This window comes from Orbicella faveolata, unplaced genomic scaffold, assembly GCF_042242905.1.
Source record: "Orbicella faveolata isolate gen_17 unplaced genomic scaffold, um_ofav_v1 contig_13, whole genome shotgun sequence".
NCBI lineage: Eukaryota > Metazoa > Cnidaria > Anthozoa > Scleractinia > Merulinidae > Orbicella > Orbicella faveolata.
The window spans coordinates 30265587-30287150 of record NW_028301540.1 but is presented as its reverse complement, the minus strand read 5'-3'; the positions used below and the strand labels follow the sequence as shown (position 1 = coordinate 30287150).

Sequence of the window (21564 nt, the reverse complement as noted above, 5' to 3'; positions counted from 1 at the left end):
CAAATAGAGAGATCAACATCCCCAATAGCCCCCCCCCGGGGGGGGCACTCGCTTATATGGGCTATATAGGTATGTGCGGCCCCAAAGGGTATGGTTTTTCGGCTGTTTTGGTCATAAATAGGGTATCGATTTTAGCTGATTTTGGCCATTTTGGTCATAAATAGGGTATAGTTTTTACACTCTAGCCTTGATATGGGTATGTTTTTAAAAAGAAGCCACTTTTTCGTCATTATCGAAAAGAAAATCAGGGTTTTGGGAAGCGGGCCGCACACCCCCACCCGATTTTTCTGGGCGTACCCCCCGGGCAATAGACTAGGTGTTCTACATGCGCCCCGGGTGACGGGAATTTGACATCATTTGTTGATAGTGGGGTGAGGAATTTGACACTTATGGGAGGGGTAGGGTAAGATTTGAACCAGTCATCACGTTGAGGCGTTGCGGGCGCAGAAGGCATCAAGGGACAACACCGATCTTGTAGTGTTGTATTCGTTGTGGATCAGAAACAATACCTTCAAACGGTTTGTACAGTGTTTTTAAGTAAATGTTAAGTCTTACTTGTAAAACTTTAGTCACTCCTACAGTTAAATAATATGCATAAGAATTATTCTAGGCATAGTGAAAGCCAAAAGCGCTCGTTCGAGAGTGGTCGATTATTCTTCTCTTCTAGTTATTATTTTTGCCATAGCATATCCTTGAGGTTGCCCGGGGAATAGTCGGAAGTTCCGAATCGACTGATACTTTATTTTCATGATTCCCTGGATAGCCAGCACAAGAACCAAGTGACCATACTATAAAACGCTAAACCCGGGTTTCTGGAAAATTAAGCAGCGTGGACTAGTACTGTTGACTCTCTCCTCCGCAGAGGTTTGAACGTTCGTTATACGCCGGTAACCGTGTGCCTGCACTTACATTATTACTCAGCGGATCCTCCCCACCCGAAAAAAAGCCCGTGAGCATCTGCGGAAGAGAGAAAAGTGTTGATAATCTTCCCCGTTGGGTTAGTGGCCTGCCCGTGAGTGGAGAGACACTGAGAGAAAGTGCCTCAGCTAACCTCATACCCAAGCGCTCTTTGGGTTCGCCACCAATTTTCCCTCTCAGTGTTTGCAGGGGAGGAAAGATTGAGGGGGCCTAGAAGGTTAGCCTTACCCTAGTCTGATTCTCAGCGTACGGAGGAGACCTTCTGAGATCAAAGACCAGGGTTGAGCCCAGGCCTATCTAACCCCCTCCCCAACACATACGAAGAAAAGAAGACAATACTACAGGGATTTTATTTGTCAAACTTCGACTCTCTTTAATTTGTATTAAACCTCAGAAAAATTTCAGCGGTACAAATGACCCTCTCCTCATTTTATATACAAGTAGGCTCAATAGATAACGGTGAAGAGGGTCACAGGGTTTTTCGTAGCAAAAATACAAATGATTGGCTTTTATCGACTCTGCCCTTGTTACCGAGTCTTTAATTAGCTCTTATTAACCGAGCGGGAGGTTTGTATGGGAGAATCTTGACCGAGGTCAAGATTCTCCCATACAGACCGACTTAGCTCGGTTATTAAGATGTTTATTATATGGCAAAGAAAAAACTTTAATTCGTTTAATGTAACTGGTTTGTACTAGCTGACATTTTGCTTTCGAACGGCGATGAGCTTAACTTAAACCTGCCGAAATTTGCTCGTCCTCTCTACTTTTTTTTTGTCATGAGAAGTAAATAAAAGAAAATGGTGAACATTTTTGTATTTTAGTTTGCTACTTTTTCAACGCAAAATGAAACCGGTCTAGATGTCGGTCTAGATGGGAAAATCTAGACCGCGGTCAATATCGATTTCAGCCAATCAAATTCGTGAATTCGGTAGTTCCCAGTCCTTGTGAGACATAGCCATATAATAAACCGAATTACAAACTACAAGCATTTCCTAAATTCCATCAGACTGTTGAGCGAGAGACGAAAAAACACAAGGAAAATAGTTGCCGTAGCCATTTGAACTGACGCTTTTTTCCTACTCGCGCTCGACAGATAGCGACTGACTTGTGTCTGTGAGCATTACCGCGGCAAAAATCGCCGCTCAATATGAGTTTATGAGTCTCTACACTAACTGTTTCCTTTTTACCCCTTTTTCATAAGGCTAAACTGTGACATAACTACAAGCGATTTGGATGATCGCGGGTGACCATATGGACCTGTGTCCAGGTTCCAGCATGTGATATTCACAAAGCCGACTCGTGACGGAAAATCACGACAACAGAGAAACGTATGCTGGAACGTTTCTTTGCCATGTTCTTAAAATTAAACTTTAACGTCTGATCCAGATGCTCCCTGTAAATAAACAAAGACGAACAGAGAAAAGTGAAAAAATGGGCCTTTTTCTCCTACTTGTCCTTTTGCAGTAGTTCGCCTTTTGATAACTATTATTCTAAGAGTTCCTTAGAATTTGGAAGTTGACAAAAATGACGCCAAAGGGTAAGATTTTTTAACTGCTCGACACTGAAATAGGATCTCTGGAAGATTTTGGTTCTTTGGTCTGATACAAGTAGAGGATTTCTTTTACCGGGTGTGGGCTGTAAGGTCCCGAAATGATTACGGCGTTATCTCTTTTGAAGATATACTGGGGAGCTAAGCCTTCCACGAAAAATACAGCGAGCGAGGTAATCACAGAATTTGTTACTGGATGTCACAACAAAGTTAATCCAAACGCATTTATCAGTGCAGAAAATTATACCTCTTGGGTTAGCACAGAAAGGGGGCTTCGAGAACTCCCCCTAGTGTTAAGGATTTTACGACTTGACAAGAAATGTCCCTGTTACAGTAAGCAATTGTTCTTGCAACTTATCTCGTTTTATGTGGCGCCGTTGCGAGACAAGTTACGAGAGATGTTTCCTAGAGTGACGACCCCTGGAATGAAGAAAACATGCCCCGCAATGTTTTCGTTGCAGTAGTGAGCGTTGTGAAAAGTCGAACTTGATTCTACGTTATGCAACGCCGCCTGCGACAAAATTAAACGTTGTGACGCAACGTTCATTTCAGAGGGTGTCACACGTAGCACAACTTGTAACGCAACAAAACTGCGACAGGTGTAAGAAATATTGCTAGTGTAGTGGGTAACTAACCTGTTGTTGGGTTCCCCACATAATGTAACCAGCTCTTGTGGCAGCTTGATATTCTTCAATCAACTGCTGCACAACCTCTCTGTAAATGAAGCAAAGCGGCAAGGCACAGTTTTAGTCTAATGTACCGTTCACACCAACTAAACTAGTTTAACTAAAACAGGATAAGTTTTTCTTTTCTGTCGATTTCGCTTTGCAGTCATTTTGCTAACATATTTTACTCGAACATGTTTTTACCTTGTTTAGTTGTGGGGTATGCACGGTATGAGCAACCTCGTTTAGTTAAACCACTTTTAAACATGTTTAACTTGTTGGTGTGAACAGGGTATAGGTATCTTAGCGACATAAATATCTCAGATTCGAGTAATGCTACACTGATTACCCAGAATTTCCCGATCCGCACTAGTTGGTTTTACCTTGTTGAAGCTGCCGCATTTTTATTGGTTTTAGACCAAACCTTCACAAGAAACCGTTTTGTCCTCTTTTTCCAACTATAGGAGTGCATACGTATTCGAGAAGGATTCACTTTTAAGAAAACTTGCACAGCGTTAATTTCCAAACAAATCTCATTCTGAAAGGTCGGCAGAGAAGTTTGGTAAACCCATTACAGTCTGTAAAGATGTCACGCGGACAAAAGTGATCGAAGCAAGCGAGAAGTTCTACCACGTCTATTTCCATTTATTTTAACCACAAAAGACAGAATGTTCATTTGAAAGAAAAAGAAGACAACTGCAAAATTTCAGTGCCTCCAAAGAACGGTATCATTCCCGAGTCTTTTTAATACTTTCTTAGGCCTAGTCCAAAAGTCGCGCTACTGCCGTGCCGAACTCAAATGAATTTGGCCCGGCAGTGGCACGACAAAAGAACGGTAGTGGTTTCAAATGTCGAATTTAATTCAGTCGAGCCGAAGGTCGAAAGAAGTTTGCTTTACTGAAGACGATTTTAAATGCTAGAAAGCAACGGCAGCTGATGCAGCAGGCTATGAATTCAGTTTGGCACGGGCCGAACTGAGTGGTTTTAAACGTCACGCCACTGCCGTGCTTAGGTCGAATTTAATTATTGAATTTAGTTCGGCAGGGCAGTTGCACGACGTTTGGAATAGGCCTTAGCTTCAGTCATTGCTGTTATCGCGTCTCATTAATTTCTTACCTTGATGCATCAAGCTCGTCAAAGTTGTCCTTGAATATCTCCTCTTTTTTGTAATTTTCCAAGAAAGCTTCTCTCTTCCGAAGTTTATCATAGAGTCTGCAGTTCTTCTCAAAGACCTGTTGAAAACCACAGTATGTAATTTCTTTTGTTATGAAGTTCAATAATGTTTATAGAATTTAGTATTTTTGGTTTGTGATCATCAATTGTTTATTATTTTGTAGTTACCACGTTAGTCTTATGATTCTAGGGCCCGACTACTGGCCTTGGTCTGGATCTCCCACAAAACACCCTGTTTGAGTTTCTTGTTCTCTAAACTGTAGTTCCTACAGATTGATTGTTTCAAGAACTTTGTAGTTCGCTTCTGAAAGTCGCGTGAAAGTGTTGGGGTTTGTATTCTAAAACGATGTTTAATCCTCCAAGGCCAATTCGCCTGTGTGGTCCAGACATAGGGCGCTTTCCATTCGACCAAAAAATTCCAAAAAATTTGCTCTGCCGCAATTTCTTCTGTCCCCTCTATCTGAATTACTGAATCTGCCCCTGTGGCAGACATTTTCACTGGTTCCACCAGGAACTGTAGTGAAACATTCGACTTACAGTTGATATACTGGTGTGGTTCGCCAACATCAGTCCGCTAACTCTGTGTGCAGTCTGTACGTATGGAGACTTTCTAGAGAGGGCAACCTAAACACAGCAAAAATAACAGAACAGACTGAGACACTTGAAAATTTTTGTTACAGTTACATAAAACAGGATTATGTGTATTGCAGTTGTGTTCCAAAATGAACGTACTAGATTAAAAGACTATCTATGTTTGCAGTGTTTTATTTCTACTTATACGTAAAGCTGGTACTGCAGTAAAATATATTGGGCTCCTTTAAAATGTAGTCTTGTTATTACATGTACCTGAATACTGGCAGGTCCCCATGGAATAAATTCTGCAAGTTTTCTCTCCCGGATACGCTGAAGACTCTTGTGAACCTTGAATACCAAAAGAACACCATTCAGACAATATTAATAATATTAGCTACATTTTAAGCAGTTTCATTTAGAGCCGGGCACCGGGCAAATTGACCAGCCGTGAAGACAATTTGTGTCACGCTAGTTTGACCATCTAGCAAAAAGTTTTTCTTACAAAGAAGTTCAGTTCAAATAGTTTAGCCTGCCTGTGAAAACCAGTTGTTCTCCTACTGAAAACGCTAATGAAACCCCTGAGTTTTATAGGGCTCATTTCTTAACTCAATGCGCCTAACAGCAAATAAAAAGATGACCCTCAGCAACAATTATTGATTAAGGAAATCACCGATATGAGGACTTGTTAATTTGAGAACTGTAATTAATTTGAGAACATATGCTGTCGTTTGATCAGTCGTTTCTCTACAAGATACAGTTTACATCGAAGCTGCTTTGATACACACTTTTTCTGCCAAGGAAAACTGATATTCCAGCAAAATGTTCTAAATAAAAACTCGTCAGCAGCATGTTTCATGACTTCCTTACAAACATAAGGTTGCTACTTGTCACTATAAAATTCAACCAAACACTACAAGCAGGCAATGACACGGACAAACATAAGCTCTCAATAAAATCACATGTTGTGTTTCCTTCAAACAGCAATGTTCATCACTGTACCTGTGTGGGGTCAACCTCGCCCTGAATGATGTTGAGAATGGAGATGTAACAGTGGTTATTTTTTCGGTCTCGCAGGGTTGATACCATTACATTTTTGGGCTAAAGGAAACAAAAAACATAATATACAATAAAATGAGAGTAGCTTCATTCATAGCAGCTTCAATATTTTCTTCCAGACTAATGCAAAGCAGATTTCAAGCTTGATTCATTTCTTTGTTTAAAGGAGAGTATAAAATGCACCATCCTCTTTTTTGAATGGCTTCTCACCTGTAACAATCTTCTCATGACATCAAGCACTGTTGTTTTACGAATGTTAGCCACCTAAAAATAAAATTTTAATTAGAAGAAATAATCATGTTCAAGAGTATACCTGAAAATTTGTATCATAAAGTATAGAGAAGCTGGGGGGTAGAATGGTCAGAAAAAGGAATTATTTGCTTACGCCAAGTTTACACACCGCTACCTGGATGTCACCAGCACCATGAAAGTCGATTTGCCAACTTTTATAGACATGTAACACAAGGAAAATGACTAGGCTAAGTTTCACCAAACCAAGGCTGTTGTCTAAGAAAAATTATGAGGAGCTCAAAGGTTCCTAACCATGAAATCCTGGGTGCCCAGCACTTAAGGTTATATGAAAAAAGTAAGTTTTTCCAGTCTACCAAAGGCAAAAGTGAGTCACCTGTGGCACCTGGGCAGTTCTAGAGTACAACCCTGTAAACCTAAACTCATTAACCATAACTCAACAACTGACAGCATTGCTACAATATCTAGTCAAATCCTTTGAAATCCTGTTGAAAAGTGATACAGCACTAAGGAATTAGACACGAAGCCATTTCTTGTTATAGCAGAGCTATTCTAATTTCAAGATTTGAGAAGTTATAAACAGCATATATACATGTAGCAAAGTAACAGACATTTAGACTTGTAAGTAAAATACCTTTTGATCAGTAGTAAGTGGAGTGTAACCAGTCATCAGAAAATGCAACCGTGGAGTGGGAATTAGTGATGCAATCAAACCAATGAGATCATTGTTCATGTAACCTGAAAAAAAAAAAGTTGTTCATTTAGCATGATTTGAATCCATTGTCTTGCTTCAACTACAAAAGAACAACAGTTCACTTTGAGCCATGAGGGAGGAGATTCATTTGCCTTGGCTGCATTCTTTTGCCACAAATTTTTAAACTAAAGGAAAAAAGGAAACACAGTAACTTTACGTCTTACTTTTGCATCACTTTGTAACTAAGTCTCTCTTTTTACCAATCTATCCCTTACCTGGATATCTGAGAGTCGTTGTACTGGTAGCCATTATTGTGGATACCTGGAAAGAAATTGTCAAATAAAATCTGCATTCAGAGAATCCACAGGTGGCATTTAAAAATTACATTTTCTTCTTGTTCACAAAAAGTGAAACCAATAACCCAGAATTTTGTAATGTTTAAAACCAGTTGGAGAGGCATTTCTTGGAAAGCTAGTGATTGCCTACATAGCTCTGCACTTTGATAATTAACAAACAAATGATAGAAAGTTGTCTACACTTCTTTGACCCATGTTTGCTTGCTCCAAATGCTGTCACTACATTCAATTTTTTTTCTTTTCTCTGTTGCATTGGATGTGATCTGGTGGGTATCCCCTGCATGCAGGTATAAGGAATCCCAACATAAAATATTCAAAATGTCTCTGCCTACCAGTTGATTTACTTGAGAAAATGTGGGATTCTGAATGTGAAGCCTGTCTGCAGCTATTCTGTTGAGAGCTGTATTGTCAAGTACAACCTTCAAAGGCAACAAAGAAATTTATTGTATACATGTAGTTATGTAATACTATAGGTGAGATTCGACAGACACTCATCATTTATCAAAAATTAGATCGTGCTGTTCTAGAAAAAATCCCCACCAACCACTGGCCCATCAAAGGTCATTGGAAATGCAGAGGGTATGGGCATCTCAAAAGCCAGAACATTTAAAAGAAAGTATGAAGCTACACTGAAATTTCCAAAAGGGAGGAGAATTCAATCAAAAAAACCTTCTGAGCTGAGGGTGTGGATTTTATAGAACAACAAATAAGACGTTTCTATCATACAAATTTCTCGTGGATATGTCACTTTACTTCTGACTAGCTTAAGACTACGTGAGGCAAACACTTGTAGCTTTGTCGTGACCTTTTTTTAATTTTCAGTGTTTCATTTTTCTATGGACCATTTTCTAGACCACTCAAAGAATGTTCCATGAGGAGAAATTTATTTATCTATTTTAATTAATATTTAAGTTTTATAAAAACTTTACAACCAATTACCTTCTGCTAGTTAGAGTGATGTAACAGTTCTTGAATTTTGTACAAGTAGTAAGTACACCTACCACACAATCTGCATTTTGTGTAAGACGTTTGAGCGTGAGTATGGAGTTATATGGCTGTACTACAACGTCACTGATGTCTTCCTGTAAAACAGAAAGACAGCTCTTTCAGAAATAAAAGTGACTGTTGTGTTGTGATTATTCTCAAAATTAGGTTACATCAAAAATGTATACAGAAAGACAGCTCTTTCAGAAATAAAGTCACTGTTGGTTTGTGATTATTCTCAAAATTAGGTTACATCAAAAATGTATACAGAAAGACAGCTCTTTCAGAAATAAAGTGACTGTCGGTTTGTGATTATTCTCAAAATTAGGTTACATCAAAAATGTATACAGAAAGACAGCTCTTTCAGAAATAAAGTCACTGTTGGTTTGTGATTATTCTCAAAATTAGGTTACATCAAAAATGTATACAGAAAGACAGCTCTTTCAGAAATAAAGTCACTGTTGGTTTGGGATTATTCTCAAAATTAGGTTACATCAAAAATGTATACAGAAAGACAGCTCTTTCAGAAATAAAGTGACTGTTGGTTTGTGATTATTCTCAAAATTTGGTTACATCAAAATAAAAAAGAAACAGCAATAAAGGCATCTTACTTGCTGTGGAAAAACTGAGTATGTCTGAATCAACTTCTTTGGAAACCTGTTGAAAATAAGAAAAGAGATAATAATAACATTCTTAGTTTCTTTCATCTTTACATCATTTTCAAGACGAAGCAAAAGTATATCACCACACACACAACTTTTGGTAAGCATCTTACAGGTAACTGAATCTCCCAGTTTTGACAGAAATATTGCATTATTTTCCTTGGCACATCTATTTCTCAAATAGATCCCAGGATTTCCACTTCCTACAGGTTATATGTTGATTGATAGCAATGAAATTTAACACTACCTGTCGTTTAGTTTTTCCAAGAGGTATGAGCCCATTCCAGATCCTGTTCCACCGGCTATTGAATGACACATCACAAAACCCTGAAAAAAAAAGCATGACACTCAAAAACCATGTTTTTAAACCTCATAGATTGAACCTCTGATGAAACAATCTATTTGGATGGACATAAAAAACTTGTTTTGTCAAAAAAAAAAAAAAAAATCAGCTAGATCTGAGCGGGTCATGTCTACTTGATATGCTAACAAAAATTTCCCAGATCATGTGTACTAAAGGCATCCATGGTCGAGTGTTGATCAATACCCTTGCTTGATACCTTGATTGACACTTCCATCAACCCTTGATCAACATCTCAATAGTCGGTCGAGAGTTCAATAATTTTCGCAAAACACACCATTGAGGACTGATCGATACATATGAGACGCTCAACACTAGGCCGACTATCAACCAACTGTTGATCAAGTGTTGATCAGGCGTCAATCAAGATGACGATAGAGTATCGATTGAGATGTCCTTAGATTGTTGATCGAGATGTTGATTGAGTGTTGGTCGTGGGTGGATTGAGGGTATCAATTGACAATCAACCGTTGACGCCCTTTGTACGCATGATCCAATTTCCCTTCAGTACTGGTACCTCTAAACTGTCACTGCCATCAGCTTCTCTGTCGATAATATCAAATGTTTCTTCATGAAGTCGTTCAGCCTAAAAAATATTGTAGATCACTGATTACTGACAATACTTTTACTTTACATGGTATGTAACATCAAGATTCAAAATCTTAGTATTGACAGGTGAAAAGTTCAGAAAAACCACTCTGAAACCTGAGAATATCCACTGGCCCAATTGTTGCCTGCACCTCCGCCATGTTTTGAAGTGTACATGTTTTCGGGGTTGTACAGATTGGCATACGGCGAAGAAGTGATTGCATCTATTACCTGAAAAATATTTCAGTCAGCTGTTTATTGACAAATAAGAGACCACCAAACAATAGTGAATTCCCTTACCCTTGGTTCTAAATCCAAAAGAACTGCTCTGGGAATATAGTGCTCATCATCAGCCTAAGAAAAAAATCAGTTGCATCATGACTTTAAAAATAAAGACAATCACTACTGTAAGGGTATTACAAAAATCAGGAAGTGGGTGCATATAACCTTTACCTGATAGAAAAACACATCTTTTCTGTCAGTCCCATCTGTGGCAAAGTCTTCAAGGATTCCATCTGGAGATCAAAGAAACACACATGAAAGACAGACCATTATTTTTTGAGGGGGGTGGAGGGGAGGTTGAGCAATTTTCTGGGGCATGAATTTTTTTCTCACCTTTAGGTTGTGCATGATATTTTCTTGGCGGGCAATAGCTTGCATAATAATTTTTTTAAAGTCAAACACAGGACCTGGTTAGCCGTAGTGCTTGGTCGATTTTTTTCCCATGGTTCCCCTTGCATGGTTTTTTTTTTTCCAGCTCAGTTTTTGCTGTGCAGGAATTATTTTTGGAAATTACCCATTCCCCACTCCTCCGAAGAGTAATGGTCTGTACCTAATGATAGGAGGAAAACAATATATTGGGTTTCATTTTATACTGCAAAGGACAGAGGATCAACGAAATGCCAGGTTGTTGGTTGGGAGAGGGGTGATCAATTCAACAATGCCCTGGCTTGAAAAAGAAAGGGTTCTGTTAAGCTGATGCAAGTACACTGTAAGCATATTTATTTGCAGGACACAAACATTAATCACCTCACTGCGAGAACTGTGTAGTGTTCCTATTTCTTGCATACACAATAAAATTTGTGTTCATTCTAGAAAATACCCATACCACCAAACCATTTACTATGTCCCATACCACCAAATTGAAGGTTCTTGGTTCGTACCCCTCCACTCCTCTTGCCCCCTGCACCCTTTCAAAAAATTATTCCCACTTTAGTTCCACACCATCTTTTAGAACATTTAGGCATTTGAAGTCCCCCACCTCTTGGAATTTCTGGTGACCTTCCATGGATTTAGTAGGGTAACCCGAAAACACTGACCCCCGGTCCGCGGACCCCCACTACGGACCGGGTCCGCGGACTACCTATGGACCAGTCCACGGACTCCCCCTACGGACCCCCTCTACGGACCACCCCCCAAAATATAATAAAAATAATAAATAAATATTTCAGTTGCGGGTTGTCCAACAGATTACTCGTGACAGCGAAATTTCGAACGTTACATTTTACAAATGGGCAGACCTGGATTCAGGCTCGGGTGCAATTTATATAATTACACATTGTCATTTCCTTTGCTGTGGCCATAAAGTATAAGAAAGACGCGTACGGGGAAGCCTCCGGGAAGCCTCGAAATTTGTGTTCTTTCCCCTCTGCAATTTTGTTCAGCCCATCCTCCCGTGGGCTCGTGAACTTGTTCCAGGCTTCACAATTTACTCAGCGGAATAACAGATACAAACAAGAATAAACGGCCTAAAAATATATCTTCCATAGCCAGATTGAGCCACAAATGGAAGGTAAGAACTATCCTTCTTACCTTCGGCATCTCCTTACGCTGAAAACGGCTTTTAGGCAATTTTTTTTGGGGGGAGGGGGGGGGTGGGGTGTTAAAAACCCAAGTCTGCTACATTTGCACAGTGTAACACTCGAAAAATCACTGACACGAGTTTGAATCTACTAGACAACCCATAAGTGAAATCTTTATTTACTTTTACACTATTTTAGGGTGGTGCATTGAGGAGGTCCGTAGGGGTAGTCCATGGACCGGTCCGTAGGGGAGTCCGCGGACCTGGTCCGTTGTGGGGGTCTGCGGACCAGGGATCAGTGTTTTCGGGTTACCCGATTGAGTATGGATATTTTCTGGAATAATTTGCATATATGTAACTGGCCCACATCCACAAAAAAATTCCCGGGAGGGGGTTCAGTCTTATATGGCCCATATGTGGAAGTGCCCCAGGAGGGCATCGTTTTTAGCCTCACTGTCCTGAAGAAGGTAAAATAATTTTCTGTAAGTCTGTCCTAAACAGGGTCTAAGCCTATCCTAAACTGGTTATGACTGCACAATTTCTGTCGTTAAATGCGATTAAGCATGAGTTGACCATTCCAGGCCACACCAGAGAAACCAGAGTTTGCATGGGGTTTAAAAAACAAAATAATGGCGAACTACCTGGTCGTATTCCGTGTTCAGCACAAAGCTGCTTCCAGAATTCCATCCCAACTGTTCAAGAAAAAGAGGAAAATAAGGATTTAAGCTTGCTATCAGCAAGACATTTTTCAAAAGAAGATCTCGACATGTACAGCCAATATGCACAAAACATGCATCCACTGCGGTGGTTCTTGGTAAACGCTCTCAAAAAAACTTACTTTGATTTCCACATTGTCCAATTTGCAGAGTTATAATTTCGCGGGGCATCTCGATTTAATATATGCGATTAAATGGCGTTAAAAGATCTTAAACCTTATCGAAATGAACATGGAAATCCATCAAAGTCGAAAATGGCGGCAAGTATCAGGTATATCGATTGTGTCAGCGGTCTACTGGAAACTCAGTATTAGGGATGGGTGGGTGGAGTTTACTTGTAAATTAAGTCTAACCACTTTCATTGAATAAGAAATCCATATTCTTCAAAACTTTGTGTCACTGAAAATTTGTTAATATCAGAACGAGGATTAGTAAGTTAAAAGGACTAAAAAATGAAAATTTCTTTTAGTAGTACTAATTGTCTCATAATTCTTCCCTTCCCGTCCCTCCCGTCCCTTTCTTCGGCGTTTTGTAACATTGTTGTTTGTACAGCCGGCTGACAGCTCTAAATGGCCGCTAAAGACCTTCTGCGAGTGTTGCTGCAAGTCAGCGAAAAATCGGCCCAAATTGCACGAGCATGGCGCTGTCAGGAGGAACTGTTCGAGTTGATGGTCGAAGAGAAAACAGAGAAAGAGAAGAACCAGCGATTTGTACACGATTTTAAGACGCTGGCCGATGTTCTTGTTCAAGAAGTCGTGAAACATTATGTCACCCAGAAGGTGAGTTGAGCTCAAGCTGTTGTATTGGCACAATAACTCGACGTGGTTTTTGACTTTACACACTTTAATTGCTACTATCCCGAGACAATTTCGTTCTAGGAATGATCCACCTTATTTTAAAAGTGTAAACGTCTTTCTTTTCTTCACCCATACAGTTTCCTGAGTTCAGTGGTTATATTTTCGGCGAAGAATCAAACATATTCACCAACAGCTTTGGCCAGGAAATTAGAATAGAAGTTCAAGAAGACCCTTCTGAGACGTCCAAACATTTGGCGACGGTTCTTTGTGGAAACGAAAGTGCTGCCCGTCTGCTGGCAGATCTTATTCACGCTGACACTGTCTTGGAGAAAGAAGAAACACGAGCTTTGAATGATCAGTTGGATTTTGAGCTACCATTGAATGAGTTAGCCATTTGGATTGATCCAATTGGTAAGCGGGGAAGATTTGCAGACTCCAGGTGCACAACACCAGTTTTGTTTATTATCATGATATTTTTCAAATGCATCTATGTCTGTGATTACTTGGGTGTTTCCAAAACGTATCTTAGAAACTTAAATTTGTTTCTGTGAATGTTTGCAAAGTATGTGCTTACAAGTAAATTATTAAAACAAAGGTACCTGTTACCAAGGATACATTGTGGCTTCTGATTGGTCTATAGAGTGATTTTTAATTGACTGTGGAAAGTAATCAGGTGATTACTTTGGTCAGGGGTGGACCCAGGATTTTTCAAGGGAGGGGGGAGGCGTGTGGCTGGTACCTTGCAGCTGAAAAATCAATGGGACATGCTCCCAAAATGTTGTAATTTGAGAATTGGAACCTAAATAAAAACTTTTTCACTAGAAATACTAGCAATACCACAAAGTAGAAATTTCAATGAGGCACCTGTCCAGAGAGTTTGCATTTATTTCTGTTATAATATTTACAACCTTTTTCTAATTTTTTATGTTTTCCTTCTCCAAAAGGGGGGTTTTACAACAATCAGTTGAAAACTGAACTATTTTAGCGGTATAGCATATCATTTCAGATGTGCTAAACGCAGACATATTTCCGGCTGTCGCTTGTCTCCACCAAAAATTTGATAACAGCTGGAAATATGTCTTCATTTGCAGGCTAGGGTTTGGATGGTTAGCATGAAGGCTCTGTAGCTAGAATCCAGGTTTAGTGAGCTATCAATGGGTATGGAGAGGATGATGGGCTGCTACTCTTACTCAAGAAATTAGCTAGTCAGTGTTCCAGTAGCTATTTGAGGAACAATTTTTGGATAAATTACAGATCCCAATCTTCATTATTGGTTTTGTCTCAGTTTTCTGATGGTATTCTTTTCTTGTCAGATTCTACAACAGAATACATTTCAAATTCTCCTGGAGAGGAAATTGACAGCATTGTAGTTTCAGGATTGCCCTGTGCAACTGTCCTTATTGGTGTATTTCATCGTGAAAGTGGTCTGCCTGTGGCTGGAGTTATCAATCAGCCTTTTTCAAGTCTGATCCAAGACAGCTCAAGTAGTAATCAATGGAATGGAAGAAGGCTATGGGGAGTTACACATGCTGAGCATCGCTGTTATTTCCTTGGAAAAGAGAGAAGGACTGCAAGTGAAGCTAAAAGAGACACCACGTCTCGTAATTTTAAGATCGCTATAAGTGGAAGTGAAAGTGAAAACTTGAAAAAGACTCTGTTGTCTGCCGGTGCTAAGTTATTTCCAATTTCTGGTGTTGGCCACAAACTTCTTCACGTAATTGATGGCAATGTAGATTTCTATGTTCTTTCCCATGCCTCCTCCTTTAAGTGGGATACTTGTGCAGCACATGCAATACTTTGTTCCATGGGGGGAGGGGTGGTGACCTTCAATGGGGCCATGTCATTGAAATTAACAACAAAAGAACTTGATAAAGTGAATCTTGAAAAATGTAAAATAAAATATCACAAGCCAGATGATGACACTGGGAAGAAATGGAGCAACATCAATGGAGTGATTGCTTTTAAATCGTATCAAAGAGTTTTTCAACTCTTGGAATCTTTACACTGATAAATACAGTGACAAACAGAATTGAAAAGTTGGTTATATGTAATTTATTATATGAAATCACAAACTTATAGACTACTTGCAGTGGAAAACCCTCTGTTTTGTTGCACACGTCTCAGTTTGTACATATCAATGTCGATAGTTAATAGTGTAATGCCTGTAGTTAAATTATTTTTATCAAGGCCATGCTTGCAGTAGTTTAAACTGGGATGAGGTAAACCTGTAAAATTATGCTGTAAAGTCAAAAGGGGATTGAGATAGAACCCAACCTAGTTCCCTCATTCCGTTGTTCCCTTCCCTTTTCCCTTAGAAATTACCCACCCACACCCCCCCCCCCCCCCTCTATTGTTCCTAGAAAAGCCCTGGGAGTGAGCTTGAGGTAGAAACCTGTCTGTGATGGGCTTAGGACAAATTTTCGAATTAGGCAGTAGATATTGATGTTGAATTGTATTTAAGATTATGCTAGAAGTCAGCTGGCTTGACGTTACTGATGAACATTAAGAAATTTAATATGGGACATAGGAAAAATTAGACTTTTTGGAAGTCCAATGAAAATCTATATGCCTCCCAATAGTTATTTATGATAATAAAATTGTTTGGAAAATTCCAGTAAATTTATTAGGGGAATAGATATTACTGAAGATTTTGTGGTATTATTTCAGAGCTCATACAGAAGCCCTGATTAAGTTTTTTTTTCTTCAAATCAGTAACAAAGATATGTACAATAATGATTTGTGTATAATCAATTTTTTTTTCAGGAAAAATATGTAAATTATTCACATTTAAGGGTTTATATGAAACATTTAATAAAGAAGGACAAGGTTGCAGACTTGGTAAATAACGAGTCATTGCTTAGTTAGGAAGTCAAAACTTTGTGATCTGACATGGAGCAAATTGATTTTGGATTACCAGAGCTTAAAGCATCTAGTCACCAGTTGAAATAAGTGGCCAGCACCCTGATTACTCAGTGAATAAATTTGTAGTGAACACAAGGAGCTGCATGTACAAAGGTCAGATGACCTTTCTGCAGATGGTTGATTCTTGTACAATCTTTTCTTTGGCCTGATTCTCAGACGTCCAGGTTGCTTGTGGCAGCACCCTTGAGTAAGTAACAATCAGGCTATTGTTTCTTTGGCTTTTCCAAAATACTACTACAGATGGAGGGGGATGTTGTGCTTTCATGGGTGAGTGATGAGGCTCAACAATGAGAAAGATTGAGGGATAAAATTAATTTGCTGTGCAAAAAAACTTTAGAGTAAGTGAAGCTCTACAGTTGAAATATTTACAATTTATCTAATTCTGTGTTGCTATATAGTTCCTGGTACCTAATAATGACATTGGTCCAAAAATTGTGGAATGAAGAATAGAAGGAAATCATACAACACAGAAGGAATGGGGGAAAAGAATCAGTGAGTGGACGGAGTGGACTAGAGCTGAGACAATTGCAAACTTATTTCCGGTTCCTTTCATGAGGGCCGGAAGTACCGATGGAACGACATATCCCACGTGATCATTCTAAAATTTGGCGGGCTGGTGGCGGCAGCCATATTTCTGCTGGAAAAAATGTCTTTCTTTGAAACATTAGAGACACATTTTGGAACCAGAGATTTGTATGAAGTATTGCGGCTGACAAAAGCCGCCTCAGAATCGGAGGTAAAACGAGCCTACCGAAAAAAGTCGCTGGAAGTCCATCCTGATCGCGCAGCAGAGGAAGATAAAGCGACAGCTACTGAAAAGTTTCAGTGTTTGAGCAGAGTTTACTCTGTATTGTCGGATCAAGACAAGAGAGCATTGTACGATGAATCTGGAGAAGTTGACGACGATGTTGTTGTACAAGAACGCGACTGGGATGCCTACTGGAGATTATTGTTCCAGAAAATAACCGTGGAAGATATAGCGGAGTTCGAGAACAACTACAAAGGTTCTGAGGAGGAAGTGAACGACCTCAAGTCAGCCTATCTGGATTATCAAGGGGACATGGACGCTATTTTGGAAAATGTGCTCTGTGCCACGGTCGACGACGATGAAAGGTTTAGGGGAATTATTGAGGAACTTATTTCAAAGGAAGATCTACCGAAATTCCCCGCCTTTGTGAGTGAGGGTAAAAAGAAGAAGAAAGCTAGAAAACAAAAAGTAAGTGAGAATTCACTTTTCCTGTAACCCTTGGCTGCAACTCCTCACCACCCCTTAGGGCCTCCTCCGGGAGGGGGGGGGCAACTCTACACACCCCTTACCCTTTTGTATACCATTTTGACAGAAAAGGTAGCCCTTTTATATATCTTTAATTGAAAAAAGGTACTTTCATAACTGGCCTGTATTATGAATAAATAATTTTCATGTAGTGCCTAATAAATGAAATGATACAGTCATAAGGTGCATCTGTTTGAAATATTTTAATTGAAGACCCTTTAAAATAACTAAATGACAGATTTTCCTACCCTTTCATACACCTCAAGTTATGAAATCCCTACCCTTTTGTACACCTGAAGCCTGAAAAATGTACCCCTTCAGGCAGAGCCTCCCCTGCGTCAACAAAACCCGGATCGGACCGGACCAGATCACGGATTGGATCACGGATTGGATCACGGATCGGATCGCGGATTGGATCACGGATCGGATCACAGAAAAAAAAAAAAAAATTTTAAAGAAAAAAAAATCAAATCTTGTATAAGATAATAATAAATAAAAATAAAAGTGAAAACTAAATTATGTTACATAAAAATAAGAATCCCGAATTTGACGCAATGACATGTTAATTACAGAGAATGACAAGAGGTCATTTAAAAAGCCACATAAGTGCCTAATTTACGACGAATTTAAATTGTAATGAACAGGCAGATGTAGTTATATTTGAACATTAGTTGGCTTGAAGCTTGCGTGAACCTCCCATTCTCGTTTTTGAAATTGTTGTTAGTACCAGTAGCTAATTCTCGGCTACTTTTTCGTGTCAGATGTGAGCGTTACAGTTAGCGTTACAGTTAATGAGAAAGCTTACGTACAAAAGCTTAAGGACATGACTTGCTTTAAAGGAGCTACGTTACGATTTGCGCATCTTGAAAAAACTAGCCCAGTTTTTCAAGTTCGTCATTTGCAGTCCTCGTTAATCTTTGCCATCCTTAACGATCCTCATTCCGTTTTGATTTGGTCTTGCCTCTTAAGTGCTTTCTATCCTAGAACATGATCATTTTAAGGTTTTATTCCGTATAAAGTTAACTCTTTACGACCCTAAAAATGACTTTAAAAATTGTGACGTAACTCCTAAAATGTTGTTTATTCTCGGGTTGCGTTATTGTTCACACTATCGATGTTACTCCTATATTTTTTTGTAAAACAGCTATATTTCCTTGAAATACAAATGGTCTGTTTCGTTTTATTCCAGTACGAAATATCGTATTCCAAACTCATATCTTGTAAAAGTATAGACTTGTCTCAGAAACAGAAATTGTTTGAAATCATCAGGTGTTTAATTTTTTAGTGTTTTTAGTTTTTGTGTTTCAATTCATACATTCGTCCTATTATTAACATTCTGACTCATTTTATGACAGTTTACTCTTGATGCAAGCGAATATACAAAATATCATTTATCTGAACTGCGGAGAAAGATATGAAGACGTGATTGATCATCGCAATCAAAACCCAACAGCCTGAAAAAAATTCGTCTGTGACCAGCTCCCAGTTGGCTTGATATTATAAAAAAAATAAAGGAATATCACACCTGAATTAAATAAAACGTCCTGCTCACAGTAGTCACTCTAGTATAATTTGCTCAACAAAATTTTGATCTTGAATTTTGAATTTTGAATTTTTTTCCTTGATCCGATCCGTGATCCGATCCGTGATCCGGTCCGTGACCCAGTCCGTGATCCGGTCCGTGATCCAGTCTGTGATCCGGTCCATGATCCGGTCTGTGATCTGATCTGTGATCCAGTCCGATCTGATCCAGGTTTTGTCGACGCCGGAGCCTCCCTGTACAGGACATTAAAGGGAGTACCCTCTTGCCAGGGCTTCCCCGTGTTACTGAAGTCTATGAAAATAAGAAATATGAGCATTTCAGGCCCTGAAGGAAATAAGACACGTTAAATAACAAGATATCCCTCACTGCAGTAAACTTCCAAGAACCTAGATATCCTACAATGCCATTTGGAAGGTTTCCAGTCTCAAATTATGCACTTTGCATGTTTGTATAAAAATATTTTTGTCTTAAATGCAAAAACAGTGAAGGGGCTTGGGCCCACTTGCCCTTCCCTCTCATACACTTAAATGAGCATTTAAAAATATTTCAGACAACCTGAGCAAGTGTTGCTTTTGAAAGCAATTTTTTTTCCAAATTTTTTTTCTTGTGTGGTCATTGAAATAGCAAGTAAAATATGGCTCCTTTTGCAAACAAAAAGAAAAACAAACGTGCAGGTAGAATTAAACTGTGGACTACATAATGCAAATTGACTGCCAAGTACTTATCTACCACAGGCTCAGAAAGAGGCTGCTGAGGCAGAAGAAATGGCAAGAGAACTTGGCTTGAATGACAAATCTGATGACAGCCTGAAACAGCTAATAATGAAACGTCAGCAGGATAGGCAAGGAGCGATGGATGATATGATTGCTGGGCTGGAAGCAAAGTACTGCAAACCAAAAAAACAGAAAACCTCTAAAGGAAAAAAGAAGTGATCGCTGACTCTGGGATGGTCCAGTTTTGACATTGTGCGAACTAAAGAATATATCTGCAACTGCATAGTCCATGCTTTCTGAGACAAGACAATATATGACACAAATTTGTCAAGTTTGTTTTTGATGTTTGGTACTTGAGTCCCTTCAAGAGTTTTAAGCAATTTCTGTCTTAGCCCATTGTGGGTGGCTGTTACATCCTTCCTGTGTACATCCTTCCTGTCTCGCTCCAAGGTTTTGTTATATTTGCAAGTAAAGTTAATAATTAATATGTAAGACTTTAAAGGAGGAAGTGGGATTTATACTTAAAATGTATATATCGTAAGAACAGCGTAACAATGAATATAAGATGGAAAATTATGAAAAAAACATTGTTCCTTTTATCATCACCCAAGGGAAAATTCTTTCAGCACCTGATAAATGCCGATAGTGTTTCCTGAAAATTGTCTTCTTTCTAGATGGTCCTCAAAGTGGTTTTACGTTCCAGAGTTCTGGCTTAAAAAGATTTGAGATCCTGGATTTAAAGACAAGAAAAGGGCTTAAGATGTCTTCTACCCACATATAAAGGTTCATATGAATATATGAGAACTGACAATCTTTGTCAGGCTCCAAGAAAAAAAACGCATTAGGTTCAGCTCTGAAGCAAAAACTTCAAAGTTGCCCACTTGGGCTTTCCTACCACTTTGGGACATTAAAAAAAATTGTTTCAGAGGAACCTTGGCTACTATTACTACGGCATTCTTTATTTTTTAAACATGGAAAATATTATTAAACTTGGAAAATATTATTTTCCAAGTTACAGTGGTGGGGTGATTTCACTCCATCACTCCTTCACTCCTTCACTTCCTGTTAGACTCCCATATGAAAAGGCAAGGGATGCTCGTGGGAAAATATGAATTTAACCCTTAAGGGAGACAATTGTGGGCGTTGCTTGAGCTTCATTACATCCTAAAAGATACGACGTAAAACGGAAGCGGCAGGTTTCTTTTGCAGGTCACAGCTCACAATCAAAAAGCACTCAGTAAAACTCGCGATGTAAGAATTACCCAAGATTCCCAAGAGGTTTATTGATGTTTCCATGCGACAACCCTCAACTAAAAAAATTCCTAGGGGTGGTATATGTACGAAATGGGTTGAAATGTAGCTTTCAGACATGTAGTGTTACATATATTTTATCGTAATAAGATAATTCATTATGATAGCAAATTGAACTGTTTTATTTCTATCTTTTTTTGAAATCTTTCCAACACGTATGTACTAAACAGAAACAAGAGGGTCCCCTACACCTCTTCTGAAAACAATTTCACGTATAAGTAATTGGCCTTTTCGTGCATCACGAAAAATTCGAAAAACAGCTTCACGTTCACAGAAAAAAGCAAGCAATCACGTTTCAAGTAAAAATGCAAAGGCTAAATCATGTGTCACATAAAAATACAAATTCTATCCACGTTTCGCAAAACATACAGAACCTTCCATTTTGATGCATCGAAATGCCGTGTGTGTCACATCGTGACAAACTAGATTCTAGGCCCTCCTGGTTCACAGTCGCTGTGGTTAGTTCTCAGTCCTTCAGCCGCAAGCGCGTCTAGTTTGGTGTAGTTTACGAGCTTTAATGACGCTAAAATCTCCAAAAAAAAGTGAACAATTATTCCTGCAAAAGTCTTTGGTTCACAAATCACACGCAAGTAAATGCATAATTTACGGATCAGTGTAAGACTCTTTCGTTTTCATATTATATTGAAAGGCTACAAAAGA

The 21564-nt window shown here is 39.0% G+C and overlaps 3 protein-coding genes across 3 annotated transcripts; 2 read left to right on the top strand and 1 right to left on the bottom strand.

The window, feature by feature from the left end:
- Positions 1 to 1265: 1265 nt before the first annotated feature.
- On the bottom strand, positions 1266 to 12635 carry LOC110054325 (tubulin gamma-1 chain). Its single transcript, XM_089285398.1, has 19 exons — positions 12468 to 12635; positions 12271 to 12321; positions 10282 to 10343; positions 10129 to 10182; positions 9946 to 10059; positions 9758 to 9826; positions 9127 to 9206; positions 8829 to 8874; positions 8235 to 8315; positions 7566 to 7652; positions 7153 to 7198; positions 6818 to 6921; positions 6145 to 6198; positions 5878 to 5976; positions 5152 to 5226; positions 4843 to 4929; positions 4249 to 4364; positions 3103 to 3181; positions 1266 to 2311 (listed from the first exon to the last, which is right to left on the bottom strand). Exons 1-19 carry the CDS (start codon positions 12514 to 12516, stop codon positions 2282 to 2284), a joined length of 1383 nt encoding a protein of 460 aa, XP_089141524.1. The 5' UTR covers positions 12517 to 12635; the 3' UTR covers positions 1266 to 2281.
- Positions 12636 to 12755: 120 nt separating this feature from the next.
- On the top strand, positions 12756 to 15988 carry LOC110054323 (inositol polyphosphate 1-phosphatase-like). Its single transcript, XM_020760706.2, has 3 exons — positions 12756 to 13124; positions 13280 to 13553; positions 14456 to 15988. Exons 1-3 carry the CDS (start codon positions 12915 to 12917, stop codon positions 15148 to 15150), a joined length of 1179 nt encoding a protein of 392 aa, XP_020616365.2. The 5' UTR covers positions 12756 to 12914; the 3' UTR covers positions 15151 to 15988.
- Positions 15989 to 16654: 666 nt separating this feature from the next.
- LOC110054257 (dnaJ homolog subfamily C member 9-like) lies at positions 16655 to 20094 on the top strand. The gene is made up of 2 exons (XM_020760624.2): positions 16655 to 17280; positions 19615 to 20094. Exons 1-2 carry the CDS (start codon positions 16711 to 16713, stop codon positions 19810 to 19812), a joined length of 768 nt encoding a protein of 255 aa, XP_020616283.2. The 5' UTR covers positions 16655 to 16710; the 3' UTR covers positions 19813 to 20094.
- Positions 20095 to 21564: the final 1470 nt, after the last annotated feature.

Bases quoted from the DNA above. Each gene is read 5' to 3' on its own strand.
- LOC110054325 (XM_089285398.1), bottom strand. From the start codon at position 12,516: ATGCCCCGCGAAATTATAACTCTGCAAATTGGACAATGTGGAAATCAA. The intron at 8,316-8,828 runs GTAAGATGCCTT...TCTGTTTTACAG, and splicing joins ACTCAGTTTTTCCACAGCAA to GAAGACATCAGTGACGTTGT. The intron at 5,977-6,144 runs GTGAGAAGCCAT...TGTTTCCTTTAG, and splicing joins TCATGAGAAGATTGTTACAG to CCCAAAAATGTAATGGTATC.
- LOC110054323 (XM_020760706.2), top strand. From the start codon at position 12,915: ATGGCCGCTAAAGACCTTCTGCGAGTGTTGCTGCAAGTCAGCGAAAAA. The intron at 13,125-13,279 runs GTGAGTTGAGCT...TCACCCATACAG, and splicing joins AACATTATGTCACCCAGAAG to TTTCCTGAGTTCAGTGGTTA. The intron at 13,554-14,455 runs GTAAGCGGGGAA...TTTTCTTGTCAG, and splicing joins CATTTGGATTGATCCAATTG to ATTCTACAACAGAATACATT.
- LOC110054257 (XM_020760624.2), top strand. From the start codon at position 16,711: ATGTCTTTCTTTGAAACATTAGAGACACATTTTGGAACCAGAGATTTG. The intron at 17,281-19,614 runs GTAAGTGAGAAT...TATCTACCACAG, and splicing joins AGAAAGCTAGAAAACAAAAA to GCTCAGAAAGAGGCTGCTGA.